Here is a 24021-nt window from a genome sequence, read left to right as displayed (position 1 = left end):
ATGTTTTGTGAATCCGGTGACTTATGTGTGGCAGACGATTTTGGATGAATTGCACACACACCAATCAATTGACTTCAATAAAGAGACATCGTTATCGGATGATTGTTCCTGCCTTTCTGGGGTAAAGCATGTGAGTCTAGATATTGTGCGACCTGACATGAATGGGTGCACTACTGTGGTTGATTCTTGTGCGAATCTTGAAAGATTCTCTCCTGATTGCGTGAAGTTTGAATCTATGCGATGTAATGCCTGTTTCTCAGATGTTCCTGCAGATTGTGATCAACATGAATGTGCCAGTTTTCTCAAAGAGATGTGGGATCCCTTGTCATCTAAGAACAGATCTTTAACATCTTCCATCTATGATCCTGCTATGGGAAAAATTCCTAAACTATGCAGCATCAAAAGTGAAATTAATATGCCTAATAAAGTTTATTCTGTTGATGTCGCTATTTCTTCTGCAGATGAGTCTCTGTCTCACCCTGTTCACACCTGTAAGGGCCCGTTGCCTGGGGACAATTGCTCCAGTGTTTCGACCCTAGATGCCTTGCAGTCTGCTCCGCAGATCGCGGAGATTTGCGCTATGGAAGCGTCAGTTTCACAACCTAAAGCGATCTTGGATTCGCAGGTTTTGCGTTCTGGCTCCTCGGATTTGACATTGTTAGCCGAATCTAAGAGTGAGACAGCGCTTCGGTTTTGCGAATCTGACTCTGAAACATCTTTGCTGGGTCCAGAGAAAGTTTCTCTGAGCCTGCCCTGTACCATGAATAACAATATGATGTCCAATCACACTGACATTTGTGAGTCCCTTTCTTGTTCTGAGGAAAGTGCTGATTCTGCACCCTGTACTCTGGATGAGTTAAGATGGCCTTGTTTAGAGTCTCCTGCAGTGTCCCTAGAGGCTCGTCTAGGTATTGCCACTATACTCACCTGTTTTTCTGCAGTTTTGGAGTTACACGCTAGTTTGACTGCCACACAGAATTCTGGGTACAGTGAGAATGAAGTTAGGGAGTCAGTGTGTGTTCCAGTAAATATACCTGTACATTCCCCTCATGATGATGAGATCCACTCTCAGGTTATGGTGGAACTATTCCTGGGACATCTGCCCTGTCCACAAAATAAAGTTCCAGTTTTGCCCTGTAACATGGATAGTTCAGAATCCTTCCGAGAAAACTTGAAAAATGATGTTCCTGAGGTCTTGTTTGATGTTCTGGAGGTCTCCGAGTTCCTCCCAAAGGGTGCAGAACTTGTAGAAGATGTCTCCTGCCCCCCAAGTCCTTCTGAGGTGTTACCCTCTTCCGTAGGCATTGCTGCCTTGCTGGCTACCTTTTCAGCTCTGATGGAGCTTCACTCATATGTAGTCAATGATGATATTATTGTCACAGAAATTTCTGAATTTGTATCCGAGTCTTCTTGTGAAAGTCCAGTGCCTGTGACCTCCACTCATGATGATTCTCTGTCCGGTACTGGTTTTGGTCTTGTCGTGCCGGACTCTGAGGTTGGCAGTTCCCCGACATGTACTGAGGTTTCTCCTGTGCTGGTGTACCCCAGTGTGCTCTGTGACCCAGAAAGCCCAAGTGTGCCTTGGTTACCAGCGTACTCAGATGCTTCCTCGGTGGAGACATGCTCTGATTTAGCCTGCCTGCTTGCATGCCCAGAAGTGGTCCCTGAAAGTCTTGATCTTGATGGGTGTCCTCGTAATTCTGAATCCGGAATTGTCATTGGTTCCATGGGGGTTCTTGGTAATTCTCCATGTGAGCCTGGTGATTGTTCTGCCCTCTTGGGATCTCTGTGGAGCTTCAAAAGGTTCTGGGAGATTCCGGGAGAGATTTTGCTTGGTCCCCTGGATAAGATCAATGGTGGCTTTTGTGTTGTAAGGGACACTTCGAACAGGTATTGTGGCAGGTTTGGTATTTTCGGACGCTCCTTGGAAGGTGGTGGGTATTGTCTGGAGAGTGTCGATGGCTTCTTCTCTGGTATCCACAGTCCTGATGGGTGTTACGCTAAGACTGGTAGTACTGATGGGCATGTTTCGGTGGCTTCTGTTTCCGATGAGGTCGGTTTCGGGTGGACTGACTCTGGAATTGGACCTTGTCGGGCTGCCCCGACCTTCATGAGTCGTCAGTTAGAGTTTTTTGGTAACGCCAGTTTTGAAAGACGTCTGGAATTCGTCCCTAGAGGGGGGGGGGGGGGGGGTACTGTAACGATCCGCTCAGCTGCCTGCGTGGTGTTCTTAAAGAGAACCTGAACTGAAAATAAAAAGTCAAAATAACCATACACAGGTCATACTAACCTCCTGGGTAGTCTACTACTCAATCTCTTTCTCTTCTCCTGTGTCCCATTTGTCCACTGTGATCAATGGACTTCTCCGTCCTCCATTTTAAAAATGGCCATTAACCCATAACAGCTTCCTGGTCAGCACACTGTTAAACTGTAATATCGCCCACTTGAGCCATAAGGAAACATGGACATTACCTTGCACATTCAGTTATAATTGTCAGCAACTGGTATATTTCAGTTCTGACAAAATATTGTCAGAACTGGAAGGGATCACTGTTAGAAGAAAATGGTGAGCTTCTGAGAGGTATGGACGGCAAAGTAAGTATACAATATTCATTTGCAGCTACATCATGTGTTTATTTTCAATAATTTTACTTACTTCAGGTTCCCTTTAAGGCCTGTACACAACCCAGATGAAACTCTGCCGAGACCCTTGATAACGACCGCCCCTGTCGAGCCTTCAGCGTATGTTCAGCAGCCCCCAATGCCCCCTAACTGTTAGGTCAGCGATCCATCCTGGTAGATTACTTTGGCCAAGTAATGGCAGATAGCATTGTTCTCCCCACATACCCTGCCCACCGCCCGAGGTCACTCCTGTGCTGCTCTGCCTCCCTGCATACAACAGAACACCTCGCTTGCTTTCAAGCAAGCAGTGCATCTGCACAGCCTTGGCCCTGAAGCCACTGTATTTTGTTCCATGTGGATTGTCCAGGTGCCAATGTTGTGGTCACAAATCAACCACATATCATGCCTTGTCAGTATAGTTTTTTTATTTTATTATTATTTTTATTTATAGAGCGCCAACATATTCCATAGTGCTGCACAACATACAAAAAATACAACAATGGGGAGCCAGTGACACAGATACATACAATTGATGTGTAGTTTGAGAAACATCACCAATACAGATGTTCATGTGATAAATTGCACAGAAACAGGAAACAAAAGAAGGAGGTCCCTGCCCATGCGATCTTACAAGTTAGAGATTATTGGGGTTGAGTCACTGGGGGAGTAGACAAAAGGGTTATGCTGGGAATACACGATGCGTTTTTGCGTTCGTTTTTGCCGTCGTTTTCGCTTTCGTTCGATTCTACTCTCGATTCACTGCTCGATTCTCCTCTCGATTCCTTATCTTTTCTTATCAATTACATTCACTTGAATGAGGAGAATCGAAACGAAAGTAGAATCGACCAGATCCAACAGGTTGGAATTTATCTATCGAACCCATCTATCTAAAGTAAAAACTTAACGTGTATTCCCAGCATTAGTGTAACGATCCGCTCAGCTGCCTGCGCAGGCAGGCAGCCTTTTGATCATTATTCAGGTCTGCATGCTGCAGGACTCTGGAAAGAAGACCTTCTGTCAGTTTTGCAGCTTGTGCTTGCTGAGGAATTTGCATACGTTGTCATGCAAATTGCCTGGCCACATTCATTGGAGGCGTGTACTATAAGTACTATGTGTGTCCCACAATGCTTCGCTGCTCATAGAGATTTGTTCCTGCTGGACTCACCTGGAGTGTCAGCCACTGCTATCTTAGTATAGTTAATTCTTGGGGAGTGCTCCTTGCATTCCTAGTTAGTGCAGTCAGTTTGTGTATAATTTGTACTGCCTATTCTGTCCTGTCTTGTCTGTCGCGATTGCGCTGTCACCAGCGGCGGTTGATAGCGAATCGCTCTGTCTTGTTTGGATCGCACTAGCCTCTAGCGGTAGCGGCTGTGGATCCTTCTGATCTAGTTCCTGGAGTGTAAGCTGGAGCAGCGGTTGCTACCAGCTACCTCATCTGATCTGTCTTGTTTAGATCGCACTAGCTGCTAGCATTAGCGGCTGTGGATCTTTCTGATCTGTGTTCCTGCTTGGATCACACTTGCTCTGGCGGAAGAGCGGTGGATCCTTTCTGCCTAGTTCCTGTTTCTCGTTTGTCTGTCTTGTCTGATACGGGCGCTTGCTGTAGGCTCGATGAGGTAACCGTTAAGCAAGCGTTCACGTTCTTTGTTTCGCGTTTGTCTGTTGATGGTTAGTTAGGCGTGCTTGTCTCTATTGTGCTTATCACGTGGAGACCGCGCATAACCGCGTGCACTGTTGCGAATGAGTGCGGTGTTCGCGGTTAGCTAGCGTTTATTATTTTCCGTATCTTCTCATTGTATGATTTGCTGTGCCTTTGCTATCCTCGTATTCTGTTCTGACCTGCCTTGTGTCACTTCTGGCAATCGCCGTTCTTGGCGGTTGCGTTTCTGTTTCGCACCTGCTGTTGTGTGTGCGTGGTCGCGGGGTGGCGACTAGATTGGCGCACACACATACAACCTGTCCCTTTGCTCGTTCTCATTCGCAATTGCTTCTCTTGCGATTGCGTTCTGCGCTTCGTACAATTCCTGTCTGGCATTTGTGGAGGTACAGAGGATTGGTTCCTCTGCACTCCCCAGCGCCATCTGCCGACAGAAATTTCCCTCTACTGGTGCTTACACCAAAAGCTGGGTTCTAGTATCTTGACACGCTTGTGGAGGACCTCCGCAGTGTCAGCGCACATCTTTGTGCGCTGAACACGGAGATATCCCACAATCGTTACAGTTAGCAGATAAGGCAGTGAGCTTTAAGTTCTAGTTATATAAAATAATAAGCTTGTATGAATAGGTTTGTTTTGAAAATGTCCAGGCTTGGAGCATGATGGATAGGCTGTAGTAGAGAGTTCCAAAGGAGAGGTAACATGTAACGATTGGTGTAGCAAAACAGGAGTCTGGTTATTGTGTGATCTGCAGTATCACCAATAATCCAGACACTATACCTGATTATGTGGTGATCTGCAGAATCACCAATAATGCACGTATAGCTAACAAGGTAATAACAATAGTGTATAGTGCTTGGTGCAACTGTAATACTGATCAGTTGGGTAAAACCTCACCAGAGGAGCTGGCGGGTACTATCAGTAATGAACCTCACCAGTGACAAGGGCTCACTGGTGAGTGGAGAGGTCAGACAGATCGGTTTGGCAACAGGCGGGCAGATATAGTGCAAAATCAGCAGGCAAGAGGATAGAGATATTCAGGCAGAGTCAGCAACAGAATCAGATGGGCTAAAGTACAGAATCGTTAAGCGAGAGCGAAGTCAGAAGAGAGCCAGAGTCATACACAGGTAATCAAGCAATATAATAACAATAGTAACAATAAATCCTAGTCTTGTGTGAAATCCCTGGTTTCTTCTCGGATCAAAGCACACCGGATCTATCTAAGGTCTGAGTGCTAACACGAAGCATTCGCAACAGCAGACAGTTTGCAAGTGACTCCAGAAGGCTTAAGAAGTGGAGGAGACCCCTCGGCCACGCCCATACCCATCAACCAATCGGAAACGCCGAGAGTCTGCTCTGACGTCAGCCGACCGGCAGGTCAGCTGACGTGCCTTCTCCCCGCATGAAGGTCCTGTCTGTGCGCGCGCGCGTGACAAAGCCACCCTATGAGCCACTGACGATCCCCTCCTCGGCGTGCTAGACGCCGGAGGAACGGGAGAAACGCCCGACAGAGAAACCGAAGCAGCTGCGGGGGTATCCTGACTGCTTGCAGCTGCATCTCCAGAGAATGTTACATAACACTCATGAGAAGTCCAGCATGCGAAAGTGAGAGGAGGTGGCCAGGGATGCTGTCACGAGTAGATTCGAGTGGCCTAAGCACTCGAACTCGTGATTCAAATGAGCAATAATTAATGCAGGTGAGGAGCGGGACATAAGGGGTTATTTACCCATAAGGCTGCGTGCTCCCTGCGCTCCAAATAGGATCCATAGGTGTCCTATTCATCGCATTACAAGCCTCGCTGCAGGCACTTCTTCCGGCTTGAAGGAGGAAGTGCCTGCAGTGCCTGCAGCGAGGCTTGTAACGCAAAGAATAGAACGCGTGTGGATCCTATTTGGAGCGCAGGGAACACGCAGCCTTATGGGTAAATAACCCCTTATGTCCCGCTCCTCACCTGCATTAATTATTGCTCATTTGAATCACGAGTTCGAGTGCTTAGGCCACTCGAATCTACTCGTGACAGCATCCCTGGAGGTGGCCAAGCTGGTCAACAAGAAGGTATCTTGGGAGGAGCAAAGGTTGTGAGAGGGATGATATCTAAAGATTTTTACTGGAGAATGGAGATTAATAAGGAAATGTATGGAGAGGATAGCCCATGTAGTTTGTATGATAGTGTTAGCGTTTGAACTGGATCCTTTGCGTGACTGGTAGCCAATGAAAGGACTAGGAAGCATGGGTGGCATCAGAGGAGCGGATGGAGAGGTGGATGAGAGGAGTAGCAGAGTTCAGTAGGGACAGGAGAGGTGCCAGTCTGTTTTTTGGTAGGCCACAGACTAGGGTGCTACTTTTTTTGAAGCTGTACTAAAGCACAAGTCTAGCCAAAATCTCTTCTTTCTTTTTTTGTATACTTTTTGAAAACACACAGAAAGGGAAGAGCCTCTGTTAGGACTTCAAGTCCTCTGTGACATCTAGAACTGTATTGAGATTCTATTGTAAAAATATTATGCAGACAGCAGTTAAAACCTGAACAAGATTTTACCCCTTCACAAACTTTTTTTTTTTTTATAATCATCGTCTCTAAGAGATTTAGTAAAAGAGATGAAGGTTCTCCCCACTTGGAATGCACACAGAAATAAAAACTCAAAGGATGTTTAACCACTTCACCACTGAGGGGTTTTACCCCTTGAGCACCAGGGCAATTTTCACCTTTTAGCGCTCCTTCCATCCATTTGTCTATAACTTTATAATTACTTATCACAATGAAATGAACTATATCTTGTTCTTTTCGCCACCAATTAGGCTTTCTTTAGGTGGGACATTATGTCAAGAATTATTTTATTCTAAATATGTTTTAATGGGAAAATAGGAAAAAATGTGGGAAAAAATGTATTATTTTTCAGTTTTCGGCCTTTATAGTTTTTAAATAATGCATGCTACTGTAATTAAAACCCATGAAATTTATTTACCCTTTTGTTCCGGTTATAAAACCATTTAAATTATGTCCCTATCACAATGTTTGGCGCCAATATTTAATTTGGAAATAAAGGTGCATTTTTTTCAGTTTTGCATCCATCCCTAATTACAAGCCCATAGTTTATAAAGTAACAGTGTTATACAGTGGCGGACATACGGCCGTGCAGGCCGTGCCGCCGCACGAGGGCCCCTGAAGTTCTGCTGCTTCAGGGGCCCATTAAGTATTGCAGGTTTTTTTTTTTTTTATTTTATTTTTTTTTAACCTGGGGGGCCCAACTCCTGTCCTCCCCCCTCACCTCGCCCCCCCCCCTCATGCGGCGGGAGAGCGGAAAATACAAGAAGTCTCCGGCCGGGGCGGCAGCTGCCGCTTGGTCTCCAACTTTGGAGACATATCGGAAACTAAGCAGCAGCTGCCTCTAGCGTCTGCTGCAGCCCCGGCCGGAGACTTCCTGTATTTTCTGCTCTCCCGCCGGCTGCAGCGCATACCGGGAGGGGGGCCCCGAGGTGAGTGAGGGAGGATAGGAGTCGGGCCCCCCACCCGGATAGCTACCCACCCGGCTACCTTACCCACCCACCCGGCTACCTACCCCGCTACCTAACCATCCACCCGGCTACCTACCCGGCTACCTAACCAGGCTACCTACCCACCCACCCGGCTACCTAGCTACCCACCCGGCTACCTAACCACCCTGCCGGCTACCTACCTGGCTACCTACCCACCCGGCTACCTAGCTACCCACCCGGCTACCTGACCACCCTGCCGGCTATCTACCTGGCTACCTACCCACCCGGCTACCTAGCTACCCACCCGGCTACCTAACCACCCTGCCGGCTATCTACCTGGCTACCTACCCACCCGGCTACCTACCCACCCGGCTACCTAGCTACCCACCCGGCTACCTAACCACCCTGCCGGCTACCTACCCACCCGGCTACCTAGCTACCCACCCGGCTACCTAACCACCCTGCCGGCTATCTACCTGGCTACCTACCCACCCGGCTACCTAGCTACCCACCCGGCTACCTAACCACCCTGCCGGCTATCTACCTGGCTACCTACCCACCCGGCTACCTACCCACCCGGCTACCTAGCTACCCACCCGGCTACCTAACCACCCTGCCGGCTACCTACCTGGCTACCTACCCACCCGGCTACCTAGCTACCCACCCGGCTACCTGACCACCCTGCCGGCTATCTACCTGGCTACCTACCCACCCGGCTACCTAGCTACCCACCCGGCTACCTAACCACCCTGCCGGCTATCTACCTGGCTACCTACCCACCCGGCTACCTACCCACCCGGCTACCTAGCTACCCACCCGGCTACCTAACCACCCTGCCGGCTACCTACCCACCCGGCTACCTAGCTACCCACCCGGCTACCTAACCACCCTGCCGGCTATCTACCTGGCTACCTACCCACCCGGCTACCTACCCACCCTGCTGGCTACCTACCCACCCGGCTACCTACCCACCCACCCGGCTACCTACCCACCCACCCGGCTACCTACCCACCCGGCTACCTACCTACCCACCCGGCTACCTACCCACCCACCCGGCTACCTACCCACCCGGCTACCTAACCACCCTGCCGGCTATCTACCTGGCTACCTACCCACCCGGCTACCTACCCACCCGGCTACCTAACCACCCTGCCGGCTATCTACCTGGCTACCTACCCACCCGGCTACCTAACCACCCTGCCGGCTATCTACCTGGCTACCCACCCACCCGGCTACCTACCCACCCACCCGGCTACCTACCCACCCGGATACCTACCTACCCACCCGGCTACCTACCCACCCACCCGGCTACCTACCCACCCGGCTACCTAACCACCCACCCGGCTACCTACACACCCACCCGGCTACCTACCTACCCACCAGGCTACCTACCTACCTACCCACCCGGCTACCTACCAACCCACCAGGCTACCTACCCACCCACCCAGATACCTAACCACCCACCTACCCACCCACCAGGCTACCTACCCACCCGCCTACCCAGCCACCCACCAGGCTACCCACCCGGCTACCCAGCCACCCACCAGGCTACTTACCCACCCGGCTAAGGGCTACCTACCTACCCACCCGGCTGCCTACCTACCCACCAGGCTACCTATCCACCCAACCACCCATGGGAGCTGCGCGCCGGATGGAGGCTGGGACAGGAGGTCTGCTGCTGCAGGTGAGTAAATGTTTTTTTTTTATTATTTATTTTAGCAGGTGTATGTTCTGGGCAGGTCTGCCACATGATTGCGTGTATGTTCTGGGCAGGTCTGCCACATGATTGCGTGTATGTTCTGGGCAGGTCTGCCACATGATTGCATGTATGTTCTGGGCAAATTTGCTACATGATTGCATGTGTTTTCTGGGCAAATCTGCCGACATGATTGCACGTATTTTCTGGGCATATCTGCCGACATGATTGCAGGTATTTTCTGGGCATATCTGCCGACATGATTGCAGGTATTTTCTGGGCATATCTGCCGACATGATTGCAGGTATTTTCTGGGCATATCTGCCGACATGATTGCAGGTATTTTCTGGGCATATCTGCCGACATGATTGCAGGTATTTTCTGGGCATATCTGCCGACATGATTGCACGTATTTTCTGGGCATATCTGCCGACATGATTGCACGTATTTTCTGGGCATATCTGCCGACATGATTGCACGTATTTTCTGGGCATATCTGCCGACATGATTGCACGTATTTTCTGGGCATATCTGCCGACATGATTGCACGTATTTTCTGGGCATATCTGCCGACATGATTGCACGTATTTTCTGGGCATATCTGCCGACATGATTGCACGTATTTTCTGGGCATATCTGCCGACATGATTGCACGTATTTTCTGGGCATATCTGCCGACATGATTGCACGTATTTTCTGGGCATATCTGCCGACATCATTGCACGTATTTTCTGGGCATATCTGCCGACATCATTGCACGTATTTTCTGGGCAAATCTGCCGACATGATTGAATGTATTTTCTGGGCAAATCTGCTCACATTATGTGTATTTTCTTGAGAAAACCTGCACAATTATGTGAATTTTCTGGGGAAAGGGTCACCAAAACTTGGGCCCACTGTCTTTGCGTTGCACTTTTCATGGGAACCTGAGGTGAGAATAATATTGAGGCTGCCATATTTCTCTCCTTTTAAGCAATACCAGTTGCCTGGTTGCCGTTCTGGTCCTCTGCCTCTTATTCTTTCAACCATAGACCCTGAACAAGCATGCAGCAGGTCAGGGGTTTCTGACAATATTGTCAGAACTGAGAAGCTTAAGCTGCATGCTTGTTGCTGGTGTAATTCAGTTTATTACTGCAGCCAAATAGATCAGCAGGGCCGCCAGGCAACTAGTATTGTTTAAAAGGAAATAAATATGGCAGCCTCCATATCACTCTCACCCCGGGATCACTTTAAATTACAGTTAGCTCCGCCCTTATCCGGTCATTGCCACGCCCATTTTTTGCCGCGGCGCTACGCGCCGCAGGTTCTATCCACGCCCATTTTTTGCCGCGGCGCGCCGCAGGTTATAGCTGCACCCATTTTTGGGCGCGGCGCGCTTCGCGCGCCGCAGGTCCGGGGGGGCCCACAATTGATATTTTGCACAGGGGCCCACTGCTGCCTGTGTCCGCCACTGGTGTTATACCCTCTTGACATAAATATTTAAAAGTTCAGTCCCTTAAGTAACCATTTATGTATTTTTTTTTATTGTAATTTTTTTTTTAATTACAAATAAATAAATAAATTGGGGAGTGTAGGAGGTAATGAGTTAATGAGTTAATTTTTAGTGTAAAAGTAATGTATTTGTATATGAAAAATGCTTTAGGGTGTAGTTTTACTATTATCTTTTTGTTTATGCGACCTGCAGGAAGTACGCTTGCAGGAAGGGTTAGGAGGCTGGGAAACTTTTTTTTTCTCACAATGATCCCTGCTTCTCGTAGAAGCAGCTGATCATTGCGGGGGGCAGAGATCAACGAACGGGAAAGGTTTTTCCCGTTCATTGATCTCTGGGTGAGCTGGCGGCGGCGTGCACGAGTGCGGGGGCGCGCGGACGAGCGAGCGGGAGCGTGGACATCGGCGGGAGTGGCGTCAGGTGCGGATTTCTCCGTCCCTTGGTGTTAACAGGGTGGAAAAAGGGACGGAGAAATCCGCACCGCTGGGGGTAAAGTGGTTAAAGAGGAACTTTAGCAAAAAGGGGAAAAATTAAATCAATACATTGCAAAGTGAGAAGTAAAAAAATAGAAGAGAGATCAAGAATGATTGATATTCGCAATTTGATTTTTTTATGTTGTTTGATCCACAATGAGCCTGCATGTAATCTTTACTACTGGCAGACATGAAAAAAACAGCATAGACTGCTATTATTTATAATCACACCCACTAACAATGCGATGGGCTAAAAGGGGTTTTATTAATAGATATACATATGCACAGAGGGAGATTCTGCTTGCTTGGGAGTTGGAAACAGCTGCAATTTCCCACAATGCAACAAGGTGCACAGACAGTAAACTGTCAGCACCATGGTCCTGACATCACACTGTGGGAGGGGCTTCCCCACAATATCAGCCATACAGACCCTTCTGATGATCTATTTGAGAAAAGGCAAAGACTTCTCAGGGGAAAGGACGCATCAGCTACTGATTGGGATGAAGTTCAATCCTTGGTCACAGTTCCTCTTTAGTTCTGTTATATATGTATGTGTGTGCGATGGAAATAAAAGTGTTGTCTGGTGTTGTAAATAAACTGTTTAGGAGAATAATGCTTCCCATAGTATGAGGCGGCAGTTTACTGTGATGCATATTAAATATTCATCTCTTGCACTCACTATACATGCATGTAATGCCGTCCAGCTGTGACTGGCTCTGTGTACTGATGTCTGCATTACACTGTTATATCCTAATACAAGGTACCTGCAGCTTGAACATAATAAACTGTATCCTATAGTAAAGCAAGCCCAGTATGGAACCCAGGATCACACAGCGACAGTCTTCTCTTACCTGTGTATAATTTGCTGCTAGGAAGAGTGCATACAATGGGGAAATTAACCAAATACAAATACCAACCTAGTATTGTTTTGTTTATAGGTCTATGGGTCTGATGCGCAAAACTCCGTTAAAGTTGCCATGTACAGGAAGCGCAAAGCAATTTTACCGTTACTAGTGCATTAACCCTTAGCACCACGCACATTGGTACTTGAATGGGCATGTTGCTATGTTAATGCGCAAAGCAATTTTACCGTTACTAGTGCATTAACCCTTAGCACCACGCACATTGGTGCTTGAATGGGCATGTTGCTATGTTAATGCGCGTTACGCCCCACGTTACAATAGCAACGTCCAGTAACACGCGCAGTGTTAGTAACGGAAAAATTGCCATGAGCTCCCTGTGCACGGCCACTTTACTGGAGTTTGTTGCATTAGCCCCAATGTGTGGTAAAGTACAGTATATTAAGTTTATCAAGCCAAGTGGGAAGTGTGAAAGAGAAAGACAATTTCTGTGTTTGGATATGAAAGAAATGGAATAGTGGAGATATCAAGGCGAGGGTAAGCGAATAGCTAGAGTGTGACAGTATGTGGGTCTAAGGGCTCACTTCCACTGGGTGATGAACATCATTTCCCCGCATGGGAATTCAGACATGCCTATTGAAATCAATAGGTTGCTACTGAATTTGTGTGTGCGGAAAAATGACACATCTGAATCCTGATAGCTTTGCATGGCGTACTCACATCAGACCAGTTCTGGCATCCGTCACTGTGATATATACTGCCACTGGTGGAAAGCCACCCTTAGTGACATATAAATGAATACTCCTGATCTGTTTAGGGCTAGAATTCCTGGATTACAGGATTTCCAGGATTTTGCAGCAAGCTTTTTGGCATACCTGGGGTTAATTTGTACCAGGGATCCTCAGACTCTTTAAACAAAGGGATGTTTTTTCCATTCTTGAAACTGCCGAGTAGGGATGGCAATGCTTAGGAGAACTCATGTGATCAGTTTTGATCAGCTGATTTGTAAGGTTCTGATCAAGAACCTTACAAATCTATCAGCTGATCAAACTGATCCCATGCTTCTCCATAGGTTCTCCTAAGCATTGCCATTCCTACTGCTTAGGGGCTGGTCTAGTGAAATTAAACACAACTTTTGAAAATTGTACAGTATTTGTTTTATATTTTGATATGCTTGTTGTATTTTCTGTTATTCAAAATTACATCCTTTTCCAGGTTGTTCACGAAGATATTTGCAAAAGACGGGGCTACCGGGCTTCCCATGCTTGTTCCCTGTCTCTGAATATAAAATGAATCCTCAAATTTAAAATAATTCTTACGCAATATGATTTCCAGACAGTCTAGCATGAAATAGATTTCTCTATTAGGCATGGAGGTCTCAAGGAGCAGTTTTTCTACTGCGTTCATTCCTTCCTGGTGAGGGATAGAAGTAAATAAACTTTGAATGTCCAATGTGCATAACATTGCCTTCTCAGGTAGATCTTGCAGTCCATGCAATCTCTGCAATGAATCATTAGTATCTTTCAGACACGTAGGGATGTTGGTAGCTAACTTCTGCAAGGTTGTATCTACATACAACAGAGAACGTTTGCTGCTTCAGAAAGAGATTAGATGGATCAGATCATTAGACTCTGTATCACCGAGAGGCTTGAATGAGCAAGTAAACTTAAAATGTTTCTTATGATTTTTTTTGCAGGAAATGAACTGTGCTGCTGTACTCCATGAAACTGACAAGTAACTGTATGTAAAATAGAGTATACCTATGGAAGTAGTGAACTAACATGCCAAGAGCGTAGCCTTACATCAGATTATCCAGGGTAGACCCCTAGGGGTAGTGCCCTGTGCAAGTGACTCTGTATGATATATATATATTTTTGGATATATTTTGGTATTTACTTGTTTAATTTTTTAGTTATGTTTGTTGTGAAATGTACACTGGGTTTACACATTAGTGTTTATATGTATGCATATATAGAACCTGTGAAGTAACAGGGGACATTGAATTGTACATTAATGGTGGACCTGACCCACCCTTTATGGGAGGAGTCAGGGGCATATATTGAAGGTGGAGGAAGTGGGTGGTTACACCTGATGAAGGGCGGAGCCCGAAACATGTAGTGTAACGACATGCAATAAACTGAACGCAAGTTCAAGCCTGTGGAGTGCCTCCTTCTTCCAGAAATACCAGTATCACAGTGTGTGGCAGGGGTGGTGTACCTGCGTGGAGGAGTGCACCGGCACCAGCTCTCCTGTCCAGGAGTGAGCGAGTGAGTTTGGTTCAGTCATTTTTGTATTGGATTGACACACCCGAGTGAACCGCTCGACATGTCTACTACTAACTCCACAACCACAACCTTTGCGTATGATGACGCAGCAGTGGACGCTATTTTAAAGCAAGTGGAAAACGTCAACCTTGGAGACACTGCAGACAGCACAGTAACATTAAAACTGAAGAAACTGTTTGACATAAAAAAGAAAGCACTGAGCAATTCCCTGCATCAAACGTTCTTAGCTGACTATGTCAGAGCAGGACAAATACCAAGAGGTTACAGAGTAAGTTTACGATCAACTTTACTCACAGATGATACTACGTTTCAAAGTAGATTCTTTGAGATCCTGAATAAATGCAGCAAAGATGTTATGGTACTTACCATCGATCGTCTGCAGGTTCAATTGAGTGAGTTCCAAAGAGAAATTGGTATACTGGAGAAAGAAGTGCGAGAACTGACGGATGGAGCTTCCTATGATGTGATGGACAATGATATGGAAATGGGATTGGCAGAAATGAAGAAAACGATTGTCGCTAGAAAACAGTCCAAAAAAGAGAGAGATGCTGAGGATTACAAGAATGACCGGGTCTACACGTGGCGTGAGGAAAGACGGAGAACGCGCACATACCCAGCTGGTGTTCCGGGACCTGCAGGAAGTGGTAGAGGTCATCCTCGAGGAACTTCCGGATCAAGGCGGAAACTGCAAACACAGTGGGGGAGACGCCATACACGCATCGCAGATAGCGCTACTGAAGGGGAATCCACTGGCGCGGAGAGCGCCGACTCAAACAGCATGCCATCCCAGCAGGTTTTTCGCAAGGCCAAGGGGAACCTCAGACCAGGCAGAGTAGAGGTAGACGAGGCGGCAGACGTACATCTAGGACGCCGCAATCCACGTCAACCGATCCCAAGAGATCAATATCCGAGAAGGACTCAGTACAGCCAGAGGTAAGCAACCTTGTCATTAATATCTCTGACGCTGTATTATCCAAAACTGAACTGTCTGTGTTGAACAAAGGAATGGGGTTTGTTCCCACTTATAAATCTGATGAACTGATGGCAGAAGTGGATCTATACAGATTCGTCAGACTGTTGAAGTTAAAGGTGTTTTTCAAAGATAAGCCTGATGTGATTAGCACCAATTTACATAAAAAAAGTGACTGGTCTCCCGACATAGATAATGCCTCAATTAACTTGTTTGAGAAGCTAGTAATGGTGGAAATAGATAAGAGTAATAGAAAACAGAAACATGTCAAGAATAACTTATCTTACGATGAGAGAAAAGCACTAAAATCTCTGAGTGGTAGACAGGAGATTATCATTCTGAGAGCAGACAAGGGAGGAGCCATTGTAGTAATGAACCGTAGCGCTTACATAGCTGAAGCCAAACGGCAATTAGAATGCCCAGGACATTACGACATGTGTGCATATGACCCCACTTGGGAAATAAAGAAAAGCATTGACAACTTGATATGTGACGCTGTGCTGGAAGGATTGATTGACAAATCTATGGCCAACTTCCTCACTGTAGAACACCCGCAAGTGCCGTTACTGTATTTACTGCCCAAAGTACATAAAAACCTTATGAATCCTCCGGGTAGACCCATAGTTGCCAGCAGGGGATCCATATTATATCCATTAGCACAATATGTAGATACAACCTTGCAGAAGTTAGCTACCAACATCCCTACGTGTCTGAAAGATACTAATGATTTATTGCAGAGATTGCATGGACTGCAAGATCTACCTGAGAAGGCAATGTTATGCACATTGGACATTCAAAGTTTATTTACTTCTATCCCTCACCAGGAAGGAATGAACGCAGTAGAAAAACTGCTCCTTGAGACCTCCATGCCTAATAGAGAAATCTATTTCATGCTAGACTGTCTGGAAATCATATTGCGTAAGAATTATTTTAAATTTGAGGATTCATTTTATATTCAGAGACAGGGAACAAGCATGGGAAGCCCGGTAGCCCCGTCTTTTGCAAATATCTTCGTGAACAACCTGGAAAAGGATGTAATTTTGAATAACAGAAAATACAACAAGCATATCATTGCATATTACAGGTTTGTGGACGATATTTTGCTTATTTGGGAAGGTTCACCGGAACTGTTCTCTGAGTTTATGACAGAGGTGAACTCCTCCCATAATACCATCAAATTCACAGCAGAGACATCAGAGACATCCATTAGTTATTTGGACGTAATGATCAGTAAGAAAGAGGGCAAATTAGTCACTAGCCTATATAGCAAAGCAACAGACAGGAATAGCCTATTACGAACAGATAGCTATCATGAACCCAATTGCAAGAGAGCCATACCACAGAGTCAATTCCTCAGGGCAAGACGTATCTCCTCAACCGATGAGGATTACATGAAAGCGGCAGATCAGCTACTTGAGAAATTTAAAGCAAAAGGGTATAAGCTAGAAACATTAAAGAACCTCAAAGAACAGATTAGAATTATGGACAGAAATCAGCTGGTATTTCAGAGTAGATTACAAAGAAGGAGGCAACAGAGAATCCCCTATGTACTACAATACAATGATCTATCAGGGACTGTCCGCAAAGCTGTGAGGAAATACTGGTCTATTGTGCAAAATGACAAAGAGTGTGGCTACTTGTTTAAGGACTATCCTGTATTTGCCTATAAAAGAGGGAAAACTATTGGTGAGATGGTGAGCAATAAAGACCTGGCTAGAAAGAAGAGACCCAAGTTCTTGGGGACCAAGAGGATAGGAACATTCCCTTGTCTATCATGTAATTGCTGTGGAGCTGTAATCAAAGGGGATTGGTTTCCACATCCCCGCACAGGCGAAAAGGTTAGGTGCACAGGATACTACACTTGTGAGAGTGAATATGTAGTCTATGCCCTTAAATGCCCCTGCGGACTGTTCTATGTGGGTAAAACCACCAGAGGGGTGAAGTCCCGTATACAAGAACATAAAAATAACATAAAGGGATATTCCAAAGGGGAAAAACGTCATGAGACTTCAGTATCCAGACATTTTGTTGAACATGGCCACAATGCGATTCAATTAAGATGGCTAGTATTAGATCAGGTTGAACCTTTACCAAGAGGGGGTGACAGAGAACGTTTGCTGCTTCAGAAAGAGATTAGATGGATCAGATCATTAGACTCTGTATCACCGAGAGGCTTGAATGAGCAAGTAAACTTAAAATGTTTCTTATGATTTTTTTTTGCAGGAAATGAACTGTGCTGCTGTACTCCATGAAACTGACAAGTAACTGTATGTAAAATAGAGTATACCTATGGAAGTAGTGAACTAACATGCCAAGAGCGTAGCCTTACATCAGATTATCCAGGGTAGACCCCTAGGGGTAGTGCCCTGTGCAAGTGACTCTGTATGATATATATATATTTTTGGATATATTTTGGTATTTACTTGTTTAATTTTTTAGTTATGTTTGTTGTGAAATGTACACTGGGTTTACACATTAGTGTTTATATGTATGCATATATAGAACCTGTGAAGTAACAGGGGACATTGAATTGTACATTAATGGTGGACCTGACCCACCCTTTATGGGAGGAGTCAGGGGCATATATTGAAGGTGGAGGAAGTGGGTGGTTACACCTGATGAAGGGCGGAGCCCGAAACATGTAGTGTAACGACATGCAATAAACTGAACGCAAGTTCAAGCCTGTGGAGTGCCTCCTTCTTCCAGAAATACCAGTATGGCCTCTACAGTGTACAGTGGCAGTAAAGAAAACATGCGTGAGTGAGTGGGGGGTATCCATACAGACGCCAGTTTTAGTCAGGATTGTTGAACACACATGCTATTGCTAATCAGCCACCGCGGAGCAGCCTGTTCTGTGAGGCGGAGGGAGATGACAAACAGCACATAATCCATTGATGCCCAGTGGGGGGAGAACAATGGAAAACAAGAGTTCCTATAAGTCATTATGGATCACTAAATAACATTGTGAGACAGATGTACTCATGCTGTGGTTTCATTCATATACAATCCTGAACAATCACCTGTAACGGTTTACCTGGGTGGATATTAAGTCTAATGTGTGTCCATCTTTTCCTAGAGCTGACATGGAAGTAACTGTGGCTGCTCTCCTGATATCCAGGCTTCAGTTCTGTCATGTTTAGAAGGTAGTCCCACTTATCTGACTTTAACTTTAAACAAAGTAAAAAAGTTAAGTTAAAAAAAGTTTGTGTTAACACTTCCAGAATTGGAGGATTACAGTTAAGGCTATTTTTATATTGTAATGATGTTGCGTTGCTTTGGACAATATAATCACATTGCGGTTATATTGTAATGGTATGTTCACATTGGCATGCTAGCAGTGCGTTGCTGCATAGTGGTGCGTATGTGGCGTACTACTGCATAAAGGGGTTAATTCACTATAACAAATAGCGTGCCTGATCAGAGTTAACACACCTTCTCAGAGTACCACGCCTTATCAGAGTTAACATGCTTTATCAGAGTAGAACTGATGCCTGCTTAAGAACTTATGCCCAATGAACTTATGCCTGTTTTCAAAAGCATTTCCTGAACAGCAAGTGCTACTGATTAGCAATGATGAGAGCTCCACTCGTCCTGCCCTGAGCTCCTGCAGGTCCAGTCACTTTAGGACATTATCCCTGCACTTTGATTGGCCCAATAGGCTGGCTGTCAAGTTTCCTGTCAAGTGACAGACAACCTATTGGGCCAATCAAAGTGCGGGGATAATGTCCTTTAAGGTGATTGGACTCGCAGGGGCTCAGGGCAGGATGAGTGGAGCTCTCATCATTGCCAATTAGCAGGCATATGTTTGTGGCACTCGCTATGCTACTCTGATAAGACATGTTAACTCTGATAAGGCATGCTATTTGTTATAGTGAATCAACCCCAAAGAGTTTTACCAGGTGCAGTGAAGCATACTTTGCATGCACTGTATGCGTCGCACCACAAGTATAACATGCATGCAATGTGACTTTTCCCCTCAGTTGCGCTCCTGCAACGCTACGCCCCACATTAGTATAGTAATAACAAACAGAGTGATTCAAATCTTTAAATTTGATTTTAAAGTATAAATGTAGGATACAAAGAAAAGTTTGGTAGTAACCTTTATAACATTTATAACCCGTATAGTTAGGAGGTAGATATTAAAGGACCATTAAACAAGAAAAGAAAGCAGTTAAAATATGACAGAACCAACAGGTTTTGGACTAGTCCATCTCCTCATGGGGGATTCTCAGGGGTTTCTTTGTTTTCAAAAGCATTTCCTGAACAGCAAGTGCTAAGTCTAACTGCCAAAATAGTAAGACACCAGCCAGCCTCCCTATTCATAATTTTGACATTTAGACTTCGCAACTGCCATTTTGGAAATGCTTTTAAAAACAAAGAAAATGGTGAGAATCCCCCATGAGGAGATATACTAGTCCAAAACCTATCAGTTCCGTCAGATTTTAACTGCTTGCTTTAGTGGTCCTTTAAATAAAAAAGACTGTAATTCTATTACAGTATTAGTTATTTGCGTACATGCAAAAAAGGCGTCGGGGAAAAAAGGCGCGAGGTGTAAACGATAAGTGGCAATAACGTTTATAAAAAATATTGTGTTGTATTTCGTTTACAATAATGTTTTACGAATTGAAAACCTTTAATAATGTCTATAAAATTGCAAATTGTGAATACGATAATCGGCCCTGTTTTAAAGGTGAAACTTATAATTACGTTTGTTAAAAAACGATAATATATGTATAATATTGTGTATAACCTTCATTTATCGTTTCTTCATGTAATAAAATCTGAAAATATTGTTTGTAACAATGAAAAATAACTGTAGTAAAACATTAATAAACATTACTAACATTTTACTACAACTAAACCTATCGCTACTCTCACACAGAACCCTCCCTGTACCTATCCCTAACCCTTAGACCCCCCTGGTGGTGCCTAACCCTACACCCCCATGGTGGTGCCTAACCCTAAATCTCTCCTGGTGGTGCCTAACCCTAAGACCCCCCTGGGGGTGCCTAACCCTAAGACCCCCCTGGTGGTGCCTAACTCTAAATCTCTCCTCGTGGTGCCTAACCCTAAGACTCCCCTGGTGGTGCCTAACCCTAAAACCCCCCTGGTGGTGCCTAACTCTAAGACCCCCCTGGTGGTGCCTAACCCTAAGACCCCCCTGGTGGTGCCTAACCCTAAGACCCCCCTGGTGTTGCCTAACCCTAAATCTCTCCTGGTGGTGCCTAATCCTTAGACCCCCCCCCCCTGGTGGTGCCTAACCCTAAGACCCCCCTGGTGGTGCCTAACCCTAAATATCTCCTGGTGGTGCCTAACCCTAAGACCCCCTGGTGGCGCCTAACCCTAAAACCCCCATGGTGGTGCCTAACCCTAAGACCCCCCTGGTAGTGCCTAACCCTAAATCCCCCCCCCCCCGGTGGTGCCTCACCCTAAAACCCCCCTGGTGGTGCCTCACCCTAAGACCCCCATGGTGGTGCCTAACCCTAAATCCCCCCTGGTGGTGCCTAACGCTAAGACCACCCTTAGTGATCGCTTTATTGTGTGGATAATAATGTTTTACAAATAGTGACTGTAAAAACTATATTACGATTTACTTACTGATCTCTGGATAATAATGTTTTACAAACAGTAAGTGATAACATTTTAAATAACGGTTTAGTTAAATACGATAAATATGTTTAGTATATTTGTAAACGTGAGTTGTCACGGGCGCAGTTTGAAAACATTAATAATGTCCGGGAGCAGTTATAAAACGTTAATAATCTCCAGCATCTTTTTTTCCTGTTGGGTGCCCATCAAACGATATTTATTATGGGAGTGAATGGCGGTGCCCTTTTCGTCCACTAGCTGCCGGTGCCCTTTTTTTTACTGCTTCCAGTTATTTTGTGTGATGATGAGAGTTGTGCATTGCAAGGCACTACTACATATGTGACAGATTGTTACATGAGCATCTTAAATCATTGTTATTTGTTCTAGTTTTCATACTTGTTCAATGGTTTTATAATCTTCTTCTGAGGCAGCAGATCCTGTTCTGTTACCACGTTGTGGTAATGTTATTTTCTCTAAGAGAACAAAAAATAGTTATTTATTACATGCTAATTTAATATACATAGACAAGCAGGTCTGGCAGGAGACAGCTAAATTTAGCGCAACACTGCGCCGATGACTTCAGCACTGCAAATTACGGCTATAGCGGCACTCAGTGACTAATTTGGGTGCAGACAATAGATGGTGCTCATATTAGCAAAACAACTAGGCAACCCAGTGGCGCTAGTTGTGTATTAGACTCCTTGCTGTGTGATACTCATTCTGTTATTGCCCGAGGAAGCAGGAATATACCTGCGAAACGCGTTGTCTGTTTTAATTGGAGTATGTGAATACATTTTTCGTGCTGAAAAATCAACAGCTTTGTGTCTGTTTGGGGTTGGTTAGACCACCACTACCTCCCTAACGTTTTAACAATTTTAGCATGTTTTATCCTTTTGGCGCCTCTGTACACCTTCTACGATACCAGTGTCCACCCCCGAGGTGGAGGGGTGTGTATACCCTTTTTTTCCTGATCTACAGAGAGCGACATCTTAGTCCTGAGTGGGGACAGGCCTAATCTCCCCATCTGCATTTACAGTGATTGTCTGTACGGTAACCCCGGTTTGTGAGTATAAATCGCTTACAATTTATTCTTCTCCTTATTCCAATACACTATTTTGGGCTCTCGGTTTCCCCTTTATGTACAACTAGGCAACTCGGCTGCCAGCAATAGCCGGGGCCCAAACTACATGTCCTGCTGAGCTGCTACAACTTGGAGTGGGAAGAGTTTTTAATGCCACACAAGAGTTTTACTATAGCAGGAAGAACCGTCTTTCGACTGCACTGAAATTTGGCCATTTTTGAATGCATGTGATGTGTTATGCTAAGCCTAGAAGTTCACAAAGAATACTGAGCACCATACATTTCACTCCACAATGCAGGTGGCCATGTGTACACAAGACATAGAGCATTTGTATCCTGGTGGACTCAAAGCGCCAGAGCTGTAGCCCCTAGGGCGCGCTCAGTAGGCATAATCCCTGTTAGCAGTCTTGCCCAAGGACTCCTAGCTGAATTGGTGCTGGTTTACTGAACAGGAAGAGCCAAGATTTGAACCCTGGTTTCCTGTGTTAGAGGCAAAGCTCTTCACCAGTACACTATCCAGCCACGAACACAAAAAGCATGGCATCTACGTTGCTCTCTGTTGCATTTTTCAATGTGCTAACAGTCTTAGGCCCTTACACTTGCAGGGTAGACGTGCATTGCGTTACTCTTTATTACGGCAAGGGGCCGCAAAAGCAGTGCAAGTCTAGGGAGCCTTGCACACTTATTGCAAAGCTTCCAATAAGACTCAAGGGCTGCAGCGCATAACAGCAGGCACCATTGCTTAAAGAGGAACTCCAGTAAAAATATTTTTAAAAAGTGCTTCATTTTTACAATAATTATGTATAAATGATTTAGTTAATGTTTGCCCATTTTAAAATCTTTCCTCTCCCTGATTTACATTCTGACATTTATCACATGGCAACATTTTTTCTGCTGGCAGGTGATGTCAGTGGAAGGAGATGCTGCTTTCTTTTTTGGCAGTTGGAAAAAACTGTAAATAGCTGTTATTTCCCACAATGCAACAAGGCTTCCACGGTGTCCATGGTCCTGACTTCACTCTGTGGGAGAGGTTTCACCACAATATCAGTCATACAAACCCACTGATGATCTGTTAGAGAAAAGGAGTAGATTTCTCATGGAAAAGGGAATATCAGCTACTGACCGGGATGAAGTTCAATTCTTGGTTAGGGTTTCTCTTTTTTTCTCATTAAGGCATGGAGCCTGCTGTTATGCAAGTCTTTGAGCGACGCACACAATGTAAACGATGGAGCACAGTGCGTTAGTGAATTGACACTTCAGTAAAATACCTTTTTTTTTTTACCTCATGCAGTAATGCTTAGTGAGTTAAAGCCATTTTAGGTTCCCTTCCTTTCTCCCCCTCAGCACATGCATACTTAGATGAGTGAGCATGTTTGTATAGAGATTTTTTGGTATAAAGTAAGGAGGTTACATCATGAATTTCATTTTCAAATGTCATCTTATAAGATACCGTATTTTTCGGACTATAAGACGCTCCTGACCATAAGACACACCTAGGTTTAGAGGACTAAACCCAGGGGGAAAACATATACTCTAAACCTGGTGCATCCATGGTGAAGGGGAATCTTGTAGATTATGCCCCTTTTGTACCTCATGCCCCCTTGTACCTCTTGTGTCTCCTCCCTGTGTCCTCCTCTGTCCCCTTTGTGTCCTCCCGTGTCCCCCATTTGTCCTCCTTGTGTCCACCTCTATGCTTCTTTGTGTCCCCTTGTATCCACCTCTATGCCCCTTTCTGTCCCCCTGTGCCCTCCATTTGTCCCCCTGTGTCCTCCACTGCATGGGCACAGTAAAGGGAGTCCACAACATTGTGGCGGGTTGGAGGTTCGTA

At 45.4% G+C, this 24021-nt stretch overlaps 1 protein-coding gene across 1 annotated transcript in view; it reads right to left on the bottom strand.

The window, feature by feature from the left end:
• The window catches only part of ALLC (allantoicase), a 61187-nt gene that overhangs the window by 13493 nt on the left and 23673 nt on the right, over positions 1-24021 (bottom strand). The window contains exons 6-7 of the mRNA XM_068279103.1: positions 21510-21586; positions 18559-18691 (exon numbers count right to left, since the gene is read on the bottom strand). Of these exons, the coding sequence (XP_068135204.1) occupies positions 18559-18691; positions 21510-21586 (210 nt within the window). The remainder of the gene's footprint in view (positions 1-18558; positions 18692-21509; positions 21587-24021) is intronic.

The sequence above is a fragment of the Hyperolius riggenbachi genome, chromosome 4 (assembly GCF_040937935.1).
Source record: "Hyperolius riggenbachi isolate aHypRig1 chromosome 4, aHypRig1.pri, whole genome shotgun sequence".
Lineage (NCBI taxonomy): Eukaryota > Metazoa > Chordata > Amphibia > Anura > Hyperoliidae > Hyperolius > Hyperolius riggenbachi.
Note: the sequence above shows the minus strand (reverse complement) of the source record. Positions and strands in the feature narration are given on the sequence as shown.